At 45.4% G+C, this 23,095-nt stretch overlaps 1 protein-coding gene across 4 annotated transcripts; it reads right to left on the reverse strand.

Moving 5' to 3' along the window:
• Positions 1 to 871: 871 nt before the first annotated feature.
• On the reverse strand, positions 872 to 22,856 carry CB3H14orf93 (chromosome B3 C14orf93 homolog). Of its 4 annotated transcripts, XM_045450355.1 has the most exons (8): positions 22,736 to 22,856; positions 10,930 to 11,077; positions 10,031 to 10,791; positions 7,519 to 7,839; positions 3,796 to 3,857; positions 3,467 to 3,570; positions 2,175 to 2,287; positions 872 to 1,923 (listed from the first exon to the last, which is right to left on the reverse strand). In XM_045450355.1, exons 3-8 carry the CDS (start codon positions 10,628 to 10,630, stop codon positions 1,504 to 1,506), a joined length of 1,620 nt encoding a protein of 539 aa, XP_045306311.1. In that variant the 5' UTR covers positions 10,631 to 10,791; positions 10,930 to 11,077; positions 22,736 to 22,856; the 3' UTR covers positions 872 to 1,503. The 4 variants fall into 4 exon arrangements, with proteins under 4 accessions (XP_045306311.1, XP_045306312.1, XP_045306310.1 ...); XM_045450356.1 differs by having other exon boundaries at positions 10,343 to 11,077; XM_045450354.1 differs by having other exon boundaries at positions 10,031 to 11,077.
• Positions 22,857 to 23,095: the final 239 nt, after the last annotated feature.

Genomic DNA, 23,095 nt, shown 5'->3' on the forward strand with positions numbered 1-23,095 from the left:
TCCTCCCTCAGCCTTAAGTCCAAGCCCTGTCAATCACCAAGTCCTTTCAGTTCGGCTTCCTAAATCTCTTTCAAATCCCCTCACCATCACTTTCTGTCTAGCCACCATCTCTTCTCTCCTGAACCACTGCAGGACATCCCCCCCCTCCCCGCCCCCGCCCCCGCAAGGCTTTCTCCCTGCAATCCATCTTATCCCCAGGGCAAGTGATTCTTATCAAACACAGAACTGACCATCTCATTTCCCTGCTTACCACCTTTGAAGGATTTCTCATGGCCTTTGAACTAAAGTCTATACTCTTCAAGATACTTGACAAGGTCTCTGGGTCTCTCCAGCTTTCCTCTGCACCAACTCCTCCCCATCTTTCAGGTATTACTTTAAACACCACTCTCTGAGAAGCGTTTCCCCACCACCAGAGTAGGTGAGCCAACCCTGCTGTCTGCTGCCGCTACACCTTTTGCTCCCCCATCACCACCCTTATCACAGTTCATTTCACTGTCTACTTAACTACCTGGCTTCCTGATTAGATAATAAAACCTAATCGGCATCTAACCTGATCCACAGTGTAACCACAGCACCCAACACAGTACCTGACACCTAGTAAGCAATCAGTATTTGTTACATACTGACTGAACAGAAAGCCATTTTTACTTCACAATCCATTCGTAATGCACAAAGTTTGGGTGTGGGTGTGTGTGGGTGCACGTGTGGGTGTGCGCGTGTGCGCGCGCGCACACGCACACACGCGCGCGCACACACACACACACACACACCCCTTCCTCAAAATACAGTTTGGTTGACAGGACTAATAGCTACAAAGCCTCATATACTGCTTGGTCACACAATGGGAGAGCAGCTGCTAGTGACACATGGGAACTCTTTAAGCTTTAATTTCTTCATGTGTAAGATGGGAATAATAAAATCTGCCTTACATAATTCAATAAACAATAGCTATTATATCTGTATCCCAATTCCCAAATAGAGACACAGCCGTGTTCTGCTCAGAAGCATCAAGCCCATGGCTGAGACTGCCCACCAGGTGGCAGTATTATCCTGGACTGGTTCTGTGCGGCTTCCACTGCAGAGCCAGACCAGCAGTCATGGGGAAGCAGAAGGTACAACCAGGGCTGCTTCCCCAGAGCTTTGAGTGAAACCAGAAAAAAAACCAACTCAGAGACTGGGGCAGATGTCAAGAAGGCCTCATGTTTCTTAGACCCATCCTTCTCCTTTTTTTCAGCTCAGGCTCCCCGAGGCACTATTTATGCTTAGAAATAAGCATTTTCTGGCTTGCCATTCACAGTGGGGGGCGGTTTTCCCCCTTCTAGATAAGTCTTTATCCCAGCACAGCTGCTGGCTTCCACTTCCATTGGGGACTGTGTTAAGAAGAGAGACAGATTTGCTTTCTCAGACGGCAGAGGACATCTTGTTATTCTGGGAAGCCCCGTGGCCATCCATTTCTGGGACATGGGGAGTGGCAGAAGCCAGAGTTATTCTTGGTTATAGATTTCATTCATCCTTTTCCACTTTGATTTCAATGAAGGAGTTCAAGTCAGGACAACAGGTTTTGTGGGGTTGGTCAAAAGATGGGGAGACAGGTCCATTCTCATCACCTCCCTCATCTTCCTCTTCTTGGAAATTAGGATTATAAAGTTCTGGTGGAAGGAGCTGGGCCTCAGCAGAAGGTAATCGGTCTGAGGGAGGTCCATACACACGGTTGGCTTTTGTGCCATGCTTAGAGTTGGCATCCAGGTGGTAGCAGAGTTCCGTGAGGCGCTGGGCCCGGAAACGGGGAGGCCGGGCCACCCAGACACCTGGCTCATTAAGACTGTCCTCTTCATCTGACATCAGCTCTTCTGTCACATCCTTCCATAGGCGTTGGTCCTCAGGTCCAAAATGCCTCATGATGCTGGATCGGTTGGCAAAAAGCTAAGGTAGGAGCCCAGGATAGAGATTAGGAAGAGAGACAGACTAAGGATTAGATTTGGGGAGAGGGGTTCAGGTAGGAAAGCTGTGTAAAATCTGTGCCTGAGAGAACCTAGCCCCCCTCCCTCCTCCTCTACCTGCTAACATTCCTGGCTCTCAACCCTATTCTCAGATGCCAGGTCCTCTGGCCCTTCCCACTGCAGCTCAGTAGGGTTTAGCATTTAGCATCTTGAAAGGAAGGCCTAGAAACCTACCCGGTATCTGCGACTTCGAAGCTTCTTCTCCTCTTTTTCCTTCAGGCCTTTAAAGGGGTTCAGGGAATTGCGGTACTCACGCCTCTTAGTAAGGAAGTAGGCTACACAGGCTCCTGGGATGAGGGAGAAGGGAGGGGGCAGAGAGCAGGGTCCTCTGAACCAGGTCCTCAGCCCTTTTTTCTGCCCTAACACTGTTGGCTGGGAAGGTGAGGGTCCCTCTAGATGGTGGGCTTTCTCACAGACCCATCAGCAGGTATTTACTCCTCTTTGGTTTAGCTCTCTCTGCTCACCTCCATGTCCAGCACTGACTCCACCCATATCTCCCCCTGGGAACACAAGTCCAAGCTTCTGTAACTCCCTCCCTGGCCCTTGGCTCAATTAAACCCACTCCCATTCTACTCTGCTGGTAGTAGATTCAAGTGCTTTTTCAACAGCAGCTTTCTAAATGCTTCAGGGTTAGCTACAAGCAAATAACAGAAGAGTAAGGAAAGTAGAAAACCCAGGACATAATATTTAGGGACAAAAGGGCAGGCCTGGGGCACTTGGGTGGCTTAGTCGGTTGAGCGTCAGACTCTTGATCTCAGCTCAGGTCATGATCTCAAGGTTCTGTCGGTGAGTTCAAGCCCTTTGTTGGGCTCTGCACTGACACGTGGAGCCTGCTTGGGATTCTCTCTCTCCCTCTCTCTCTGCCCCTCCCTCACTTGAGTAAGCGCGCACATCTTAAACCAAATAAATAAACTTAAAAAAAACAGAAAGGGCAGGCCTGGATTCTGACTTCCTTTTTTTTTTTTTTTTTACTTTTTTTTTTTTTAACGTTTATTTATTTTTGAGACAGAGAGAGACAGAGCACGAATGGGGGAGGGTCAGAGAGAGGGAGACACAGAATCTGAAACAGGCTCCAGGCTCTGAGCTGTCAGCACAGAGCCCGACGCGGGGCTCGAACTCACGGACCGCGAGATCATGACCTGAGCCGAAGTCGGCTGCCTAACCGACTGAGCCACCCAGGCGCCCCCTGACTTCCTTTTCATAACACCCTAGATTCAGGCCCTGCAGAAACATCATGCACGCTGGTGTCAGCCCTTTCCTTTTCCCATTTTCAGTTCAAGCGGGGCAGGGGAATAAAAAAGCAATTAGAAACAATTCTGTGAAGAAGATGTGAGAATAGCCCAAAAATTTTATTTTAAGTCCACTCTTTTGAAAACCACCCAAATCATCTCCATTATGCCTCTACTCTGAACAAGAACAGTGAGTGGAAAAAGGATGAGATGGGAGTTAATTCAGTTTTTTCTCACCTTTCAGCTCCTTATCTGTGTAATTGTGGGGACTGGTCACCAGCTCCTGCTTGAGCTTTTCCAGAAGGAACTTCACTACTGAAATATTCCAAGAGGACTTGATGCTGCCACAAAGATCATGAACAAGGCAGTCAGCATTTTGAAAGCCAGAAAAACAGAGATTCCTGGCATGAATCAACTGTGTGGTAAATGCCCTCACGGCCAAGGGCAGGATGCAAGGGGCAATGGTGAGAGCAAAGCCTTAGCTTCATTGTTATACTGGAACAGCCCTCTAGTTCCCTCTCCTTGGCAGAGTACCTTATGATTGTTTTCCCTCAAGGGGATCGTACCTTTCAGACCCATTGAATCTCTTGTCGTTGGTGATGTGGTTATGCACATTGTGGACCAATTTCTAGGCGAAAAAACAAACACAGATTCAAGCTGAGAGTGTATATGATGGAACCCTCCTCTGTTCCCTAGGCATTGTCTCTATGGGGTTCTCTGCCCGAATCCTTCCCATAGTCTGGGCACCATTTCTGATGATACTCTTTCTTAGCCAGAGAGCCTATCCAAGTCAGTACTTCTAATGTCCCCCCTTTTTTGGTCCTTTTCATTTAATTTGTATGGAGGCTCTAGGATCATCCCTGGTCTTACTTTTCTGTTCCTGGGGAATATGATCAGTAGAGCAAAAGGTCTCAGACATTTTCACAAACATACTCCTTACAAATAGCCAGGAGAGAGCAAATATACACCAAGACTACTGCAAGTGGACATTTCTTGAGGCCCCCTATTCTTGCAAATTTTAAAGTTTTCTTTACAATATATCTGTATTTTTTTAATCTAAAAATGTCTTCCAAACTTTTAGTACAATTGATGACCCAGGAAAATGCCCTAGGTGTATATATCCTTTTGCACATTACCACAAGTCCCAGGGGTATACACACCATGGTCTGAAAAACACAAACCTAAAATAACAGAAATGTGAAATGCAAAGGACCTTGGAGACTCTATCACCCAACCTCCCTTTCACATCATCGAACAGGCTTTCAGCTTTGCTTACACACCTTTAATAATGGGTTCTCACTAGTTTTTTGGGCCAGCTTATTTTACTGTTGAACATCTCTAATTGTTAAAAAGTTTTGCCTTGGGGCGCCTGGGTGGCGCAGTCGGTTAAGCGTCCGACTTCAGCCAGGTCACGATCTCGCGGTTCGTGAGTTCGAGCCCCGCGTCGGGTTCTGGGCTGATGGCTCAGAGCCTGGAGCCTGTTTCCGATTCTGTGTCTCCCTCTCTCTCTGCCCCTCCCCCGTTCATGCTCTGTCTCTCTCTGTCCCAAAAATAAATAAACGTTGGAAAAAAAAAAAAAAAAATTAAAAAAAAAAAAAAAAAAAAAAGTTTTGCCTTAGACTCCAAAATCTGACCAGTTTTGCCTATAACGGCACCTAACATCTTTGAAGACAGGTCTCATGTACTCCCCAAATCTTCTCCTATTCAGTCTAAATATCCCCAAGTCCTTCAGCCATTCCTCATGACAGTTTCCAAACAGACTCTTCATGAAACCGTCAGGCTCTCTGGCTTGCCAGTGTCCCTTGGACAACATGGCACTGGGAACTGAATCTAATCCATCAGCTGGGACCTGGCCAAAGGGAGCATTACTTCCCTGAATGGAACTCTACATTTCTAGGAATGAAACCCAAGATGGTGTTACCTTTCTTAGTAACCCCACCCCTATTCCCAATGTCACAGGGTTCATTCCCTGTGAGCTGTCAACTCAAGTCTACTTTTCACATGGATTCCTATCTCTGCCATTCTACAACTGCTTTGCTTTTTTAACTTTGATGCAGAATTTTACATTTCTTCCTATTAAATTTAGTTTTGCTGTTTCTGATTATATTTTTTATCTCAAGCTCCCTCAGTCAGTGGAAATTCCCAGTCCCAAACCGATGGACCCATATACTGATCTTAAGACTTCAGTTTCAATTAAGAAATCCCCATTTACCCTTCTGCTTCTATGACTGACTAACCATATCAATTTAGGAAAGTGCAGGCAACTTTTTATGGTTAGGGTCTCTACTCTATAAAAAAGGCCTGTAATTAAACTAGCTTCTCATATTTTATATATTTTACCTCTTAGAAGTCCCAACTTAAGGAATCACAAGAGGTGGGCAAATGCTTCAAAAAAATTTGAAAGTGTTGCAAAAAAAGGAAAAAAGGGGAGTTGCACAGCTTCCAATTCAAGTGGCTTGGAAGAGATCAGCTGATAAAAATCAAACCAGGCTTGAAGTGGAAAGGGAAAATACTCCGAGACAATAATAAGTGTTAAGACTGTAAAGGCAGCTGGCTCACCTACCTCCTGAGTGAGCTAAAAATAAATATATTCCCCAATGGGTAGCTGGGATTTGCAGCATTCCAAGAAGTCAGGGGTTCCGGTTTGGTCCTTTTGGATCCCTAGCAGTGACCCACAGCAGCCTGAGTGGATTGGAGAGATGCCTCCTTGATTCCTTCCCAGAGCTAAAGGCTGGAAGACTGAAGGCCTGCAGCTAGCCCTCTCCCTCTAAACCATATTTTAAACCTTCCTCTGTGATGGGCAGCAAAATTCCCTGACCGGTCCTCCAGGGCCTTTTCAAGTAATGTAACAGAGAGCATGGGGAGTGAGCGTACTCTCCTCCTCCAAGGTCCTCAGTTTCACCAGGCTCTCCAAAGGGCAGGTGGGAGCCAGCCCTCCACACCGACCTCTCGACCTCTCGCTGGAGGCAGTAGGCTGGAGAGGAATGGAAGTGGCTGGAAACCCTAATTTTATGCAAATTGTAATTATCATACATTTATTCATGATTTAAACACTATGCTTGAAATACATTTCTAGGTATATATGCCTCCATTTCTATCACTGGAAGCAAGAGATTCATGACAGAAAAACTAAACCCTATTCGTGATAAGTGAGATATCCCTGAACATAACCAAAATTTTAAATGAAGTCTGGAAAAAAAGATAATAAAATAAAATAAAACGAAGGTTAGAAACCAGTTGATTCGGATTATGAACGGTGTCTTCCTTCCCAGGGATGAAAAGAATCCCTCGGTGTAAAAACAAATCAAGTGAAAGGGAGAGTAAGAGTCAGGAGCCCTTAGGAAAGGGAAAAAGAAGAAAGAAGTAATGCAGATGAAGAAGGTGTGCGCGTAACCGGCTGTCTTCAACCTTTACTAAGACTGTGACAGGAGGAAAGGGGCTGTGCTGTGAGATTTCTTCGGATGGGTGTGGATGATGAGCACCCCTCCTAATCAGAACTCTCCAGTTACTCTATCAGCCATAAGCCAGAGAAAGGAAATGGCTTATAGTCCATATGAACATGATCTAGCTAAGGAACACCCCCGTGGTTATCAGAAAGATGTTCTGGGGCACAGAGTTGATCCACAGGACAATGGTTACCTTAGAACAGGGTTTCTCAACCTTGGCACTATGGACATTTTAGGTCGAATAATTTTCGGGGGCTGCCCGGTGCACTGCAGGATGCTTAGTGATGTTCCTAAGGCTCCAAGCCACTCCAAGTTTCAGGCAAAACTGGTTCAACCCGGTACCTTCCCTGCTAAGATCCCCTTGGATCACTAGACTGTCCAAACCTTCATAACTGAGCTGAGTGTCTAGTGGTCCTCTGCATCCTTGGGGTTTGGGACCACCTCAGGATACCTTGGCCTTTCTGCCAATGGGTCCCTTGCTGCTTACCCTGAACACTGGTAAATGGCAGGCTGTTTCCAGTGCTAGCATTCAGTGGTTGGTCTGCTCAATCCCTTAAAGATCTTACCACCAGGATTATTAGATCATTGGGAGGAGGTGTGATATAATTCCCTTCTCTTTAAACAGAAGATTTCAATCTATTCGGCAAAGCCTTAAAAAAATTCCATGATTAGCAGGGGGACTGCCTGTCCCTAGGGCTATGGACCAGTCTGTCTCCTTCTTGCCCCTCCCTCTCCAGTATGATACAGGACACCACTCAATCAATATGGGAAGTTTAAATCAACCCACACTTCATTCTTATCTCTCCAGACTGAAGAAAAATTTATAGAATTGAGCTCACTCACGGAGAGTACCAGATCCCGCTTGCGCCTGGAGTTCTTCTGCCCACTCCCTCTGGTCCTGCATGGGGAAGCAGTAAACCCTAGAGAGTGTCTCAGCTCCCCTGTTCCCCCAGGGCCTGACTCTTCCAAGGCACCGTCCAGCGCAGCTGCAGCACTGAGCATGTCCTCAGGGCGGGGCGGTGGCAGCTTGGTTCCATTTTCTGGCCCTGTCTCTGAGGTTGCCCGCTGGATAGCCAGTTGTGTGGCTGGTGAGAGTTGCTTGGCATAAGCAGGGACCAGCACCCGCTGTACTGCACCCTCAGAGGCCACATAATCATCCACCAGCTAAGAACATAAAAAAGAATAGCCTATTAGCCATCCAGGCTTAGGGGAACCCGGTCACCCATCATTCTTTGGCCAAGGATAATGAGAGAGTGGAAAGCAGGGGGAATCCAGGACAGTCTTTAATGGCCAATAGCTTGTTTCTCTGGTACTCCTATGGGGGTGTTGGCAAATATTTCTGGGATACCCAGGGCCTCTCATGTTGAATCGTTACCATAGGACTGATTACAAGGACAAGGCTTGTTTCTGACATCTATTTGTGAGGAATCCTCTATGATTTGCTCTTGGGTATAAGAACTGTAGCCAGGCAAGTATTTTGTCTAAAAGGCACTGGGGGAGGAAGTGATGACAAGAAAGGAACACCGAGCAAGAAAAGAAACAAGAAAATAAAATGATAACAACAAAAGGGAGAAATAGGAGAAAATGGGAGCAAAGACGGGAGCTATAAAGTCAGAAATTTCTAGAGAGGCTGGCACCAACTGTCCCCCACCTCCCACCCCATTCCCTTTGCACCACCTGTCTGTGCCCTCACTTGATCCTGCCCTGGCTGCATCCAACCGTCGCTGCCCTGACATCTACTTGCTGCCTGTGCCCTCACTCAAGGACACGCAGGGCAGGGAAAGGAAGGAGGGAGGAAGGAGACTGAGGGAAGAAAGGAGGGGGGATTTCTGCAGCCAAGAAAACAAAACAGTGAAAGTGGGGGGGGGGGGGTGGGAAACACAGAAAGAAGCGGGGGAGGAGGCTGAGATTTATAGACCTGTGAGCTGCTTTCTGCGCTGTGAAATCTAATTCCGTCCTGTCGGCTTGGAAGCCTTCCCTGCCTGACAGAACCACAGCTCAGGGCATCGCCTGGCCTGGTACCTGGTGCCTCCTGCCTCCTCCCACCTCCCTGCAGCCCCAAACCCCCCTTGAGTTCTGGCTGGGCAGAGGGAGGCATGAGGCAGTGACCACCACCCACCCGCATGGCTAAGCCTTCAGGGAGCAGTGACCAGCTGTAGCATGACACTGGAGGGGGACGTGGGGCTTCTACATTCGTTTCTCAGATCCAGCAGATGGGCTGGGAGTTTCCTCCCTCCCATCTCCCCTGTGTGCTCTGATCCTTTTCTCTTTCCTGGGTGTCAGGGCCTTGTCACGTGCTGGAGGAGGAAAGAGAGGGCAGGGCGGGAGCATGGGGGAGGAGGGTTGCCAGACCTCCCACTGTCTCTCAAGTGGCGACACATCTGTTACTTTCCCATCTCTATGATCTCTGTAGTTGCTCCATCTCCTTTTCATACTTCCGTGTGCCACGCTCCGCAGTTTTTACTCTACTCAGCCAGGGTTTGCCTGCTCAGATGGCCCTGAGCAGTAAAGAAACTGAAATAGCACAAGGTGCTTCTGTGTCTTTTCCTGCGCACGAAATAGGTGCGCTTGCTCCCCTCGTTCTCCCTACATGCCATTCTCTTCCGAGGAGCTCTTGATGACGACTGTCTGTCCGCTTTTTGTCCTCCTGTTACTCCCTCCCCTCTGCCTCCCTCCTACCTTCCCTCACATTCTGTGTCACGCATATATTCTCTTTCCATCTAGATACACCTTTCCTCTCTGCTCGGTTCACTTTTTCTCCTTCCTCAACCCTTCATTTCCACCTGCCTCCTTCCCTCCCTACACCTGTCTTGTGTCCTTTGTCCTCTCCGTCTCTCCTTCCTTCCCTCTCCTCCCTCTCTGTCCCCCTCTGTCCCTCTCCTCTCCAGCTCTCCCTTCCTCTCCACCTCTGCATCTCCCCCCTCCACATTCCCATCTCTCTCTGTACTGAATTCCTCTTGGCAAGCAGAGGGCCCATGATAAAATATGAATGAGCCGTCTGTGCACGGCAGGCCTTCTCGCCAGGAGAGGCAGAGCCCCTGGAGCAGCTGAGCCAGCTGTGGAGGAGAAGGTGGCACACAGAGCTCCTGAGAGGGAGGGAAGGGCACGACCATCACCACGCACACCAGCAATGACCTGCCGAAGAGGTTGAGGTTCAGAAGAAAACAGATGAGTGCCGACTATCCCTGCCGGCTAAGGAGACTTGGTGCTGTCCTGTTTTAGCACAAGTAAAACCAAAAGAAAGGCTTACGGCTGGAAAGAAACTAGAGGGAGGGGGAAGGAGGAGAGAAAGGCCAGGAGAAGCAGTCAGGAGCTACCACATGACACTGGCGTCCTGCTCTGAGGCCATACTCACGGGATTGAGCATCGGGGCCGCCTCGCTGGCAGCCAGGGTGCATCCGGGGAGCCGCGTGTCTCTCTGGCCTGCCGGGAAGCCCAAAGGCCCGGGACCCACAGCCGACGCAGCTCCCACCTGCCACAGCTCCTCAATCACCACCTGCATGCCGCTGCCCACGCTGTCACACTCCTCCTCTGCCGCAGATGCGGCCTTGCAGGCTTCCCCGGGGCTCTCTTTGAGAGGCCCAGCCTCCTCGGGTGGGGAGCCCTGGGCCCTGCCGTCCCCATCTTCCTCAGGGGCGGAGGCTTTCCCCTGCCTCAGCTCACCCACCTCCTCCTGGAGACACTTTAGTAATTCGTTGTTGGCCCTGGCGAGCCCCAGAGCAGCCTCAGCCAGGCCCACTGCCTTCTCCACGCGCTGGTAGATAATATGAAGGAGCTGCTCTGAACTCTGAACCGCCAGGCCATGTCCGGTCACTGTGATAGGGGTGCTGGGAGGAGGGTTCCCGCCCTGAGAGCTTGTGCTGCCCCCACTAGTCTCGCTCTTACAGGCGCAGCAGCAACATCTGGCCTCACTGCCACCAGGAGGGGAGAAGAGAATGGTGGCACTGAAGGACATGGTTGACCGCAGCGGGAACAACTTCGGTCACACTGCCGGACTGCTCCAAAAGGCGTCCCCAGTCACTGGACTCCAGTCGGTAGGAAGCTCTGGCCTCTTTGCATTCAATTTCCTTTGTCATGGAGGGTGACCAGAGGAGCCTGGGCACCAGGCGGTGGATTCTGTGAAGGAGGAGCAGGCAAGCCGTGAGGGAGCACACAGTCCATGGCTACCTGTCCTCGGCCTGGGGAGGAGAGATGCCTTCTTCTACCTGCAGATCCTGTGCTCTCCTAGCACAACTCGCTGGGTGTCCCACTCACCCGTGGCCAAAAGCGTGGTGCCTACACAGGCCTTCCTGATGAACAGAGTTTCACGGAGTAGAAGGCATTCTTCCTGCAACCAAGCATGGAACCCGCCACCACTCCGACCTAAGGAACAGAGCAGGGACTCAAAAGGACCCACAAGATTCTGGAAAGATTAGAAGATTAAGGAAGAAAATGCAGATCTGTCTTCTCCTCACTATCTTTGCCCTAATAACAGTCATTGCATTTTGTCTCCTTGACATCATTCCTGAAGGAGTTCAGAACACTCCTTGCAGGTTATCTCATTCACACAGCAGCTCTAGGAAACACATATTACCCCAGGTCCACAGAAGAGACATGTAGAGAAGTGATATATCTTTTCAAGGTCATAGGGAGACAGCAGAATCCAGTTATTGCTACTTTCAATCTAGCATTTATTTTTTTTTTAACTGAGACCACTTTTTGTTGACATAAAGAATCATGATTCTACCCTCTCTATAATTTTCTTACAGATGCATTCAGAGTAAGACTCCTAAATGAGGAATATGCCGATCACTGCAGCCCTCAACATGTCACCAACCCCACACTATTATATCCCTGATGCTTTGGGGATGGGGCAGGGAAAGGAAGGGAAAAGCTGGATCAGAGAATCAAGCTGTGGTGACCTGGGGCTGCACAGCCCCCTTGCTCTCACGCTTGTGCATCTGGGTCTCCAGCCCCTGAAAAGAAGTCCAGCTGTTCTGAATCCTACAGCTGGTAGCCCAGAGAAATCACCTCCTGGGCCCCTCACCTCCACTTCTCAAGCTCCTTGAGGGAGCGGCAAAGCTCAACAGGCACAAAGCTCAACAGGCACGTTTACATAGCTAAGCCACTTTGCCCACATGACCAGCCCCATTAAAGAAGAAACCAGAGGGGCACCTGGGTGGCTCAGTCGGTTAAGCGTCCGACTTCAGCCAGGTCACGATCTCGCGGTCCGTGAGTTCGAGCCCCGCGTCAGGCTCTGGGCTGATGGCTCAGAGCCTGGAGCCTGCTTCCGATTCTGTGTCTCCCTCTCTCTCTGCCCCTCCCCCGTTCATGCTCTGTCTCTCTCTGTCCCAAAAATAAATAAACGTTGAAAAAAAAAAAATTCAAAAGTAAGGCAGTTTGGCTTATCATTGGTTTTCTGGTTTCTTCTTCTTTTTTTTTTTTTTAACGTTTTATTTATTTTTGGGACAGAGAGAGACAGAGCATGAACGGGGGAGGGGCAGAGAGAGAGGGAGACACAGAATCGGAAGCAGGCTCCAGGCTCTGAGCCATCAGCCCAGAGCCTGACGCGGGGCTCGAACTCACGGACCGCGAGATCGTGACCTGGCTGAAGTCGGACGCTTAACCGACTGCGCCACCCAGGCGCCCCAACTTTTGAATCACCCTAGTTAAGCAACTAAACCATTCGAGAAGAAAAAGAAGAAAAGGTGTGGGAGGGTTGGATTGTACGACCAAGAACACTCCAAGGAACTTCAAATTGTCTTTTCTAAATACTTGATTATAGAAAAAAGAATCCTTCTTCCTGAAGCTCCCTAAGTGACAAAGTCTTGAGTATGTTTATAATTTGCACAAGAGATACATTTCCATCTTACCCTTTAAATTATATCATAACATCACAATTAAAAAAAAGAGGCGGTTAAGAAAATTTTCTATATATTGAGATTTGGGGGCTTTTTTCTGCATCAGCAATCTCATTTCAGAAACAGGTAATATCAGTGCCTCTGAGGTACTAAAACGTAAATCTCACAATGCATTTTAATTACATTTGGTTATTAAAGAATAGTCTTTAATTTGCTCTTTCCACCTTATATATCGAAAAAAAACGGTTTCCGTGCCAGGTATTCGCTTTTTGTAAGAACTGAACTCAAATCCATTTGCAGCTTCTCTGTCATTAGAGTTACCGGAAGGCACAGCTAAATCTAAAACTAAAGGTTAGAGGAAAGCACTAAGCAATTCTTATGTCAACTTATGGATGTGTCATTTATGTATCCTTTCTCTTCTTAAATAAGGGACTTCACTGTTCTCTCAGGGTCTTTAACCAACATTATGCAAGGAGTTTAATGTGAAACGTGGCTGTTGTGAGAAAAAGACAGTTATGTAGAGGATAACATACAGATAGTGGCCAGTTGGGTTCAGCATTTGTGAAATCAGAAACTAAGATGCATCAGGTTGGGATACTGGGTAGGTACCCCTTCTGGTACCAAATTGACAACAACCACATTCTTACCCAGAACACTTACTCTTTCTTGTAAGAGGCCTTTACCCCTGACACTGTTGTGCCTGCCTTGAGCCCTTCCCTCCACCTCGACTGGTCTTCTTCCCCAAACAGCACAGAACTGGAAGTAAAAAATATATATATTTGGGGTTCTCATCCTGCTGCACTACTTAGCAGCTGTGTGAAATTGGGCAAATTATTCCCTTTTTTGAGCCCCAGTGTTCTCATCTCTGCCTACTTTGAGAGTTTTTGTGATGACTATACATAATGTATGTAAGGCACCTACAGAGTGCTGGCATATGGTCAGTGCTCCACAAATAGCAGCTGAATGATATTATGATTGTTCCTGAAATATTTTGTGTTCCCATCCTGGACCCCCATCCTGATTTCCCAATCTCAAAAAAAAAAAAAAAAAAAAAAAAAAATGCTGTGGCTTGGAATGGAACTTGGATGATTTTTCCCCTACATTTCCCCCCCTAAATTTAATAACAAATTTCTAAGAAACAATAAATTCAAGTCTACAAAGATGCATGTAAACATACTTAACCTTCTATGATGTACATTAGAAAGGTAATTAAGAAAACAGTATTTGCAATTTACTTACTCTCATGAGCTGGCTTTAGACTAAGGGTAATATTCAATTCTGCCAGCTTTTAATGATAAATATTATTTTCATATTTGTGTTGACATAAAAAAATCATGATTCTACCCTCTCTATAATTTTGTTCCTCAACTTATTTCTGCTTTTCTCCTTTGTGTATTACCTAACTATGTCCGCTTTAGAATGTCACATTCAGAGCAACAAATAGGTATTTTTTTAAATTAACCTGTCTATATAAACCTGGTACAGTACAGTGCAGCACAATGGGTATTCAAATACAGTAAAACCTTGTATTGTGAGTAACTTGTTCTACGAGTGTTCTTCAAGATGAGCAAACATTTCTAATAAATTTTAACTTGATAAAGGAGTGATGTCTTGCAATACGAGTAGTATGTGACACTAAAAGTCACATAATTACAGCTGAGCCAGTGGTTCTTGAAATTCCCTTTAATATAGAAGTGCTTTGGATTATAAGCATGTTTCCAGAATGAATTATGCTCACAAACCAAGGTTTTGTTTTACCTCTTTTTTAGTTTCTATGGACATTCCTGCTGACTTCATTTCCGTGGCTCCCCTAGCCACTTAAGCTCAAAGACAGTGAAATGAAAAGGATAAGGAAAGAGGGGCATCTGGGTAGCTCAGTCAGTTAAGCATCCAAATCTTGATTTCAGCTCAGGTCATGATCTCATGGTTCATGAGTTCGAGCTCATGTTGGGCTCTGTGCTGATGGTGCCTCCTTCTCTCCCTGCCCCTCCCCTACTTGTGCTCTCTATCTCTCTCAAAATAAATAAATAAAACTTAAAAAAAAAAAAAAGAGAAGGAAAGAAATAAGGGCCATCAGGTAATAAAAGAATCTTTCACATTATAATATTTACTAATCAGATAACAACTTAAATGTTGGATAAGTTGGATTAAAAGCAAAACAAACACTAATTCGTTAGTTACATATATCCCCGTTAGAGAAAAAGAACATGTTAGAAAAAAAAAAAAAGTTGTTTCTAAAAACTCTCAGTATGCAAGGCCATGCTGAAGGATGAGTCACCAAAATGGATTGCCACCTCTAAGTACTCAAATGAAGGGAAGACAAAGTCCTTACATGCAAGGAGATTACAGCATATGTGAGAATGAAATGTTCAAAGGACAAAACAAAATACATACAAGTGCCTAAAAATATGGTGCAGACAAAAATTCTTAGTTAGTTCAAAATAATGGAAAGATGAACAGAATGAAATCATGAGGAAGGGGTCTTACAGAGGAAAAACCTCCAACAGGGCAATGTATAGAATGAACAGGGAGGGTGGTAAGACGATATGAGAAATGAGAGAAAAAACAAACATTACAGGAATTAACAGGGTACATGTGTGAGGTCAGAGTAAAAGGGCTTATATAGAAAGGTACGGAACACTGATCCAGGATTTTGAAAACCAAGTTAAGGAAATTCTTAGAGTAGGGGTCAGCAAAACTTTTTCTGTAAAGGACCAAGACAGTAAGTAATATTGGCTTTGCAAGTCATGTGGTTGCTATCACAACTACTCAACTCTGCCACTGTAGCACAAAGCAGCCACAGGAAATACATAAACAATGAGCACAACTATGTTCCAATAAAACTTTATTTATGGACAAAGAAGTGTCATAAAATATTATATTTAATTAAAAAATGTAAAAGCCATTCTTAGCTCATGGGCCATACAAAAACAGATGGTAGGCCAGAAATGTCCTATGTATGGGCTGTAGTTTGCTGACCCCTGTCTTAGACACCTAAAGTGGAAGAGTTAGAGATTAGGAGACTGTTTAATCCTGAAGTGAGGTGAGAATGAGGATTGTGGATATGAAGGTTCAACATCCTGGAGGAAGATCTGATAATATTTCTTTACTAGACAACTTCAAGATTATCAATCTGAGAGTCAGAAGATGGTACATTGACAGATGATAGAAATGAGGATGCTGAGAGGAGGTACCATCATGTTAAAGAAGACGTGTATTTTTATTGATTGATTGATTGATTGATTGATTGTTTTTTAGGGAGCTCTACACCCAACTTGGGGCTGGAACTCATGAGTCAAGAGTCACATAATCTACCAACTGAGCCAGCCAGGCACCCCAGATGAGTGTTTACTTAACAAGTTAAATTTCAAACTGATAGCAACATCTTTATTTTTTTAATATTTATTTATTTTTGAGAGAGAGGAAGAGACAGAGCATGGACAGGGGAGGAGCAGAGAGATAGGAAGACAGAATCAGAAGCAGGTTCCAGGCCCCGAGCTACCAGCACAGAGCCCGAAGTGGGGCTCAAACCCACAAGCCACGAGATCGTGACCTGAGCTGAAGTTGGACGCTCAACCGACTGAGCCACCCAGGCGCCCCAGCAACATCTTTAAATGTATGTCCTGATAGCAACTGACTAGGACTGGAAAACAAAACAAAACAAAACAAAACAAAACAAAACAAAACAAAACAACAAGAGGAAGGTCAGAGCTGGGATGCAGATTTAGAATCTTTGCAGGAGGGAAGTAGCTAAACCTGAGAAAGTGAATGCACTCTCCAAGAAGTAAAGATAAAGTGTGAAATACAAAGGCCAAGGACAGCGCTTCAAGCCAATTTGTGGAAGAGGCTTCATTAAAAGAGAAGTATGGTCAGTGAGGTGGGAGAAAAAGAGTGTTATGAAAGCCAAAGTAGAAAGAATGTCAAGAAAGTGGATCTAATCCACTGTGACAGGTGCAGCAGAATGGCTAAAAAAGATGAAAATTAGGGAGATATATTTTATTCGTCTGTGATGGTCACTGGTGATGACCAGAAAGGCAAATCCTGTAATGAAAGTAAAACTATGCAATAGATTAAAGAGGAATGATGGAGAGAAAATGGAAGCAAGACATGAAATCAAGTCTTCTAGAATTTAGTTGTGAAAGGAAGGAAGGAAATAGAAATCAGAAGGGGCCCTAGAGCTTTGGTATATTTACAAAGCAGAAAGAAAAAGGCCAGTGATTTTTCTGACATTAGCCATAGCAACATTTTTCTAGACATGTCTCCTGAGGCAGCGGAAACAAAAGCAAAAATAAACCATTGGGACTGCATCAAAACAAAGACTCTTGATTTTGGCTCAGGTCATGATCTCACAGTTTGTGTCTTTGAATCCCGCATTGGGGTCTGTGCTGACAGCCCGGGGCTTGCTTGGGATTCTTTCCTTCTCTCTCTCTCTCTTTCTCTCTCTCTCTCTCTCTCTCTCTCCCCCCCCCTCTCCCTACCCCTCCCCAGCTTGTTCTTTCTCTCTCCTTTCTCTCTCTCTCTCTCTCTCTCTCCCAAAATAAAGACAAATTTAAAAAATAAAAGAAAGAAAATTTTTAAAAAAGGGTGGTTGTGGTTCCTGGCTGGCTCAGTCGATAGAGTATGTGACTTGATCTCAGGGGTCGTGATTTCAAGTCCCAGGTTGGGTGTGGAGCCTACTTAAAAAAAAAAAAAAGACTTAAAAGAAAGTAAAAGCCCATGAAAAAGTAAAGGATGAAGCTATTAGAAAATAATTAAATTTTCTTTTGGGAAGGCTCTTCCCAATGTAAGAAAGAAGGAAGGGTAACTGTTGCCTGAGACTGCAGAGAAGAAAAAACGGACACAGAGCAAAGATTCATTGAGGTGGAGAGAGGAAGACAAAGATACACTACTGAGACTCTCTTTTTTACTTAGAGGCAGATTTTTCTTGGCATGAATAATTCAAATTGATAACAGAACTTTATTATAAACAGTGCTATATTATCTGTTGTTACAACCTGTTAAATCCTTTTCTAACACTCCCAGACTAACATAATTAATTATTCTTGCTTTTTTCCAACACTGGCTTATGGTTCTAGAGCCCATTTAACTCTGCCAGCACTATTAAGGAACAAAAAATTTATTCTGATATCTTTATTATATTTCTCAAAATGTATAACTGTTTAATTCAATAACCCATGAAGCAATCCATGAAGTGCTTGGCAAAGCAATGGTTAACTGTAGTAAATTATCTGGGCAGTGTCTGTACCATCATTATTAAACATTTTAATACTGTCAACTTTTGCAATTTCAGATTGCTAATTTACTTTATCATTTTTGCAATGTTTATTTATTTTGAGTGAAAGAGAGCACACGTGCATGGCAGGAATGGGCAGAGAGAGAATTCCAAAGAGGCTGTTCGCTGTCAGCAAGGAGCTGGATTAGGGGTTTGATCTCAGGAACCATGAGACCATGACCTGAGCTGAAATCAAAAGTCAGACCCTTAACCAACTGAGCCACCCAGGCACACCTCAGATTGCTAATTTATCTTAAAGCCAAGAATTCATATTTTTGTTCAAGAGAGGAAAAAAAGGAATAAACTAAGGTTGACCACCACAGAAAAACATACAGACCTTTTACAAAATGCTATCAACTTTTAGAACTGAGTGTTAAGAAAAAGATTTTTAAGGGAACCTGGCTGGCTCAGTCCATAGAGCACGCAACTCTTGATTTAGGGGTTGTAGGTTTGGGCCCCCACAGTGGGTACAGAACTTACTTTAAAAAGATAAAAGTTAAAAAAGAAAGAAAGAAAAAGATCTATAATCTTTTGATGAGTTGCCAACACAAAGTAACAACAGTTGTCAAACTTAAGTTTGCATAAAATATATGTTTGAGGTTCATTCCGTATTTGTCTAATTTTAATACATGTGAACGGAGCCCAGAAAGTGCATTTTTCAATAATTCTGATATTTTCTTCATAAATATTTAGATAAAAAAGAAAGAAAAGTCATCTTCTTCAGACAGATGAGACTGTCTGAGGCTGTCTCAGGGTGAGATTGTCCATAATCTTAACTACCCCTTTCCTCCCAAGTCACATGTATTTTTGTTAGAACTAAATATATCATACTCTTGGCAGCTCCCTTGCTTGCTTTCAACCCATTCTGAGCTTGAATTTTCTGCATGACTGAGTTCGCCTCCAAACTATGAAAAATAAAAGTTTCCTCACTTTTAATAGATGTCTATGATATGGTATCACTCTAATGATATATGTCTTTATAATGGGCCCTTGACTCATTCAGGGTCACACTAGCAACGGAACTCCTTAAATGTGATTACGGAAAGCACAGCAATTCATACCATAATTTTCATTTTAAGAAATAAAAAAAGGAAAACGGCCACTTAAAGCTCCTGCTGTGCTGGTCAGCCCTGCTCCTCCACTTGGAGGTGCAATATGGCTCACCTGTTGGAAGGTACTCTCAGAACCTATTTCTTTCTTTTCTTTTAATGTTTACTTATTTTTGAGAGAGAGTGAGAGTGGGAGAGGGGCATAGAGAGAGGGGGAGAGAGGATCTGAAGCAGGCTCTGTGCTGACAGCAGCCAGCCAGATGGAGGGGGGTTGGGGGGGACTGGAACACAGGAACCATGAGGTCATGACCTGAGCCAAAGTCTGACACTTACAACTGACTGAGCCACCCAGGCGTCCCTCAGAACTTATTTCTATCAAAAAAAGAGCTCTTTTATCACACAAGAGCAGAAAAACAAATACCATAAAATATTACTTTCCTATGTTTTGAAAGACTGACCCATCTCACGATCTGCAGACTATCTAAAACCTCATTTTCAGGGATTAAAAAAACAAGAGATGTAGACCTAGGGGGAGAATGAGATCCGAAGAAAAAGATTCCATTCGCCTGAAATTTTCATGTCCACTTGTATAGTGGTACAAGGGTTTTTAGCCTAGTGTAGCGGTCTTTTTCATTTAATTTGTTAAAATGTAACTTGGTAAGATTAAAATCCTGGTTTAAGATTTTCCGAGAAATGTGCCTGACATAAAGGGCAAGTCCTGCATTGCTGGATCAAGTGAAAAATGAACCACCAGCTCCTAAAGCTATATCATGTGCCCTGTGAGCCCTCGATAAATGTTAGTTGATTAAATATTAGTCAGAGATGACAAGGTGGGCACCAGAGACAGAAGAACCATTTCCGAAGGGAGCGTGGTTCAGCTACAAGCAGGACGACCGGCAGCGACGCAGGAGGAACAGAGCTCGAGCACAGCCCTCGAGACCGCAGGGGTCATGGCGACTCGCCACTGAGCCCAACCTCAGAGAATACCCAGGGGGTTCCGGGGAATGGGGTGTAGCGGCAAATAACCGAGTGGCCCAAGGCGCTGGGATCTCGCCGCCTCACCGTGGGTACACTACGTGGCTACAAAAGCTCTGAGGACTCGTTCTGGGAACAGCCCGGAAGTTCCTGCGGCGGTCCTGCTCTGGCAGCCCTACAGGTGTTCCATCACGGGTGTTCCACCGCGTGTGCCGCGCGCCACCGCGGCCAGCTGACTCAGCTGCAACTACACGAGCTCGCGGGCTGGGGAGAGAGACCGCTGCGCCGGCCCGTGTACCCGGCCAGCGCGCGCACGCGGCCAGGCACCGCCCCGCCTGTCCTCTGACTCCCGGTGATTGGCGATTGAACGACGAGGGGAGCAGGGCCAGGGACGTTATTGGTTGCATTCCACAATCACTCAACGAGCCAGGGAGGGGAGGGGCCTCTTCAGGGCGGGACACGACTGCTAGGCTCTTTCAGGGCCGTTAGGCGCCATCTTTAGCTTGTTTTGTTTTGTTTACTCGGTTCTGTCCTCTGCTGCTTACAAGGCTGCGTGTACACGATTATAAATTCAGTGGCCACAAAAAGGTCTCATACATTTGGTGGTGGAAAGCTTTTAATTCCTGTCGGCCTTGGTTACAGACCTTTCAGATCCCACTAGCAAGGGGGCAGTTCCCCTTAGTTCAAAGTTTTCATCTCTACGAACCCCAAAGTCAACTGAGTTCAGCTGTGCTTTGGTAGGAAGGCCAAGCCAACGATATATTCGTGGGACTCAACGCAGGGACCTTGGACATGAACCTAGGTTCCTAGTAAAAATCAAATGGCTTAGCAAGTGTACTGCTCTACAAGAGCTCTCTCACGAGAAGTTAAAAAGTGATGCCCTGCAGTGATGTGAAAAAGAATTAGAAAGAGCAAAGCTCCATTAAAATTCCCAGAACCGCGGCCATCACAAAATCACCGTAATCTTACTACATTTCAGAGATATGCATGCAGGTCTAAACTTGTGGAATGATCTGTATTTGAGGAAGTATTTATTAAGTACTGATCTGACTTGCATTGTTAGTTAATAAAAATACACCCAGTACAGGTAAGTAACCTAGAGTGCCCACAGAGGGCGACTTTCATTATGAATTTCAAGACTTGTACAAATAATTTTAAAGCTGTTGTTGAGGCGTCCCAAATGCTACTTGACACTGAGTAGGACGTTAGCTGAGGAATAGAACTGTGTTACCATCACCATACAGAGGCTCTGTTGTAATGAAATTTGAACTCTACAGTAGATCCTTTTATATCCCGGTTGCTACTTCACTGGTGACATTCCAGTTTCTCCCTCATCACCCCATATACTTCCTATGCTTTCACTCCAATCTGCGAATGCAGATTTTAATATATTTTCCGTATAACTCCTAATAGAAGACACTGGTTCTGTAACAGAATGAAGGGAGAAGATGGCTCATATAACAGGAGGTCCTGCTCTAAGCTTGTTTTGTCCTCATGCTTATCCTTTTCTGTGACTCTTCCACACGGGGAGAAGGCTTCCTATTCCAAAAATGCAACATGATAACCAAAATGCATTTCTTATCCCTCCTTTGTATTATTTTTCTTTGCCTCCTCTGGCCCCTCCCCCATCACAACCATCATGAACAGTTTTTGAGAATTGGACTTGACTGGATTATTTTCCTGACACTTTGCCAGCTGTGGAGCTTTTCAAACAAATCCCAACCTATAAACGACCATTTTTGTCAAAAAGCCAAGGGAGACCTTCCCTTCAGAACACACCAACGAAACCACACATAAAGGCCAAAATATACACAGCTGTACGTTTATGAACGTGAGACAATAAAAAGCAAAACCACTTAGGCAAAACAATCACTAAAGAAGGCTTTGAACCACAGATTCAATAAATTGCCTACCCTCGTTTGCCACATGGACTATATACTCCCTGGCAATTATTTAATTATTCACTGATACTTTAGAAGAGTAGTAGAAAAATACAGTAAATGCACATAAAATGAAAGTGCCTAAGTATGCTAAGAACAGGATTTCTTCTAAACTCTAATTTGCACACGAAATCCTGTTTTAATCACTTTTGGGAACACAACAGAAAAAAAAAATCACATCCTAAGGGCTACTTTGCACACATAAAACCAAAGGTAATCTTTTTTTGAAAACAAAATCTGATATGGCACATATACACACACTGTACATATACACAAAGCACAAAACCCCAAGATAAATCTTTATGATATCATTTGCTCACACACACACACACACACACACACACACATACACTGTCTTCATGAAAATGTAAGACACATTTGTAAGAAGGGCTTTGCCCACCTCCCCAGGGAAATGAGTGTCTCAATTATAATATCCAAACATTTTTAACCTATTGGCCTTGGACAATTGCCACATTCAAGCCACTTGGTTTTGGTTCTGGGGGAGGGTGTGTAAAACGCACGCAAACAGCTTTGTGAGAGAGTCTCAAATCTCCGCTTCTTTCGACGTTGCCCTTGACGTTGCCCGTGGCAGAAATTTACATTATCCCTTCAGCCCGCCTAAAAAGAAGAAGAAGAGGAAGAAGAAAGAAAGAAATCTATACTTCCCAAGCGTCTAATTTTTTTTAAATCCCTCGACCATAAAAATTTACCAGTTTTCTTTTATGATAACAAAAAGAAAAAAAATCTCTACAAATGTGGCTGTTAACAGTTGTACACGGCCATCCTGCTTCTCAACTTCTTGGTATATTTAAAACCTTGACCAGGAAAAAGAAAGAGGAAGAGAGACAGAAAAAGAAATGGGGGAAAGCGCAAATTCCCCTTAGCAACAGTTTCCTCACCCCAGCACTGCCACAGATCTCTATTTTTAAAAATTTTGAAAACACACACAAGATTAAGGAGGAAAAAAAAATGGAAAAAGGATACCCGAAGGTCGTATGGCTCTTTGTATTCGTGTGTGTGCAAAAAGGAGGACTCGCGGCGCCCGAGCCGGTAAGCTCCGCCCCTCCCCGGACGCCCTCCCGGATTGGCCGCCGCCGGCGGCGGGGCGCCCCGCCCGCGAGCACACGCGCCGCGCCCCGGGCCGGGTCCCCAGGGGGCCCCTGAGGGCAGCCAGACCCCCGACCCAGACCCCCTGCCATCTGGACCCTAGCGGTTGGCTGGCATCTATCCTTTTCCCCGCCTCTGTCCCTTTCCTTTCACTTTCTCACCCTCCTCACCCTTTCCCACCGTCCTTTCTCAGCGAAAGGAGGCCCTCGGCATCAATATGAGTAACAGTCCAGTGAG

The sequence above is a fragment of the Leopardus geoffroyi genome, chromosome B3 (genome assembly GCF_018350155.1).
Source record: "Leopardus geoffroyi isolate Oge1 chromosome B3, O.geoffroyi_Oge1_pat1.0, whole genome shotgun sequence".
NCBI classification, from domain to species: domain Eukaryota; kingdom Metazoa; phylum Chordata; class Mammalia; order Carnivora; family Felidae; genus Leopardus; species Leopardus geoffroyi.

What these genes read in the sequence shown, in the direction of transcription:
- CB3H14orf93 (XM_045450355.1), bottom strand. Translation starts at nt 10,630, where the DNA reads ATGTCCTTCAGTGCCACCATTCTCTTCTCCCCTCCTGGTGGCAGTGAG. An exon ending in AGATTCAATGGGTCTGAAAG is followed by an intron (nt 3,571 to 3,795) that starts GTACGATCCCCT and finishes TCTTTGTGGCAG; the next exon opens with CATCAAGTCCTCTTGGAATA. An exon ending in CACAGATAAGGAGCTGAAAG is followed by an intron (nt 2,288 to 3,466) that starts GTGAGAAAAAAC and finishes CCCTCATCCCAG; the next exon opens with GAGCCTGTGTAGCCTACTTC.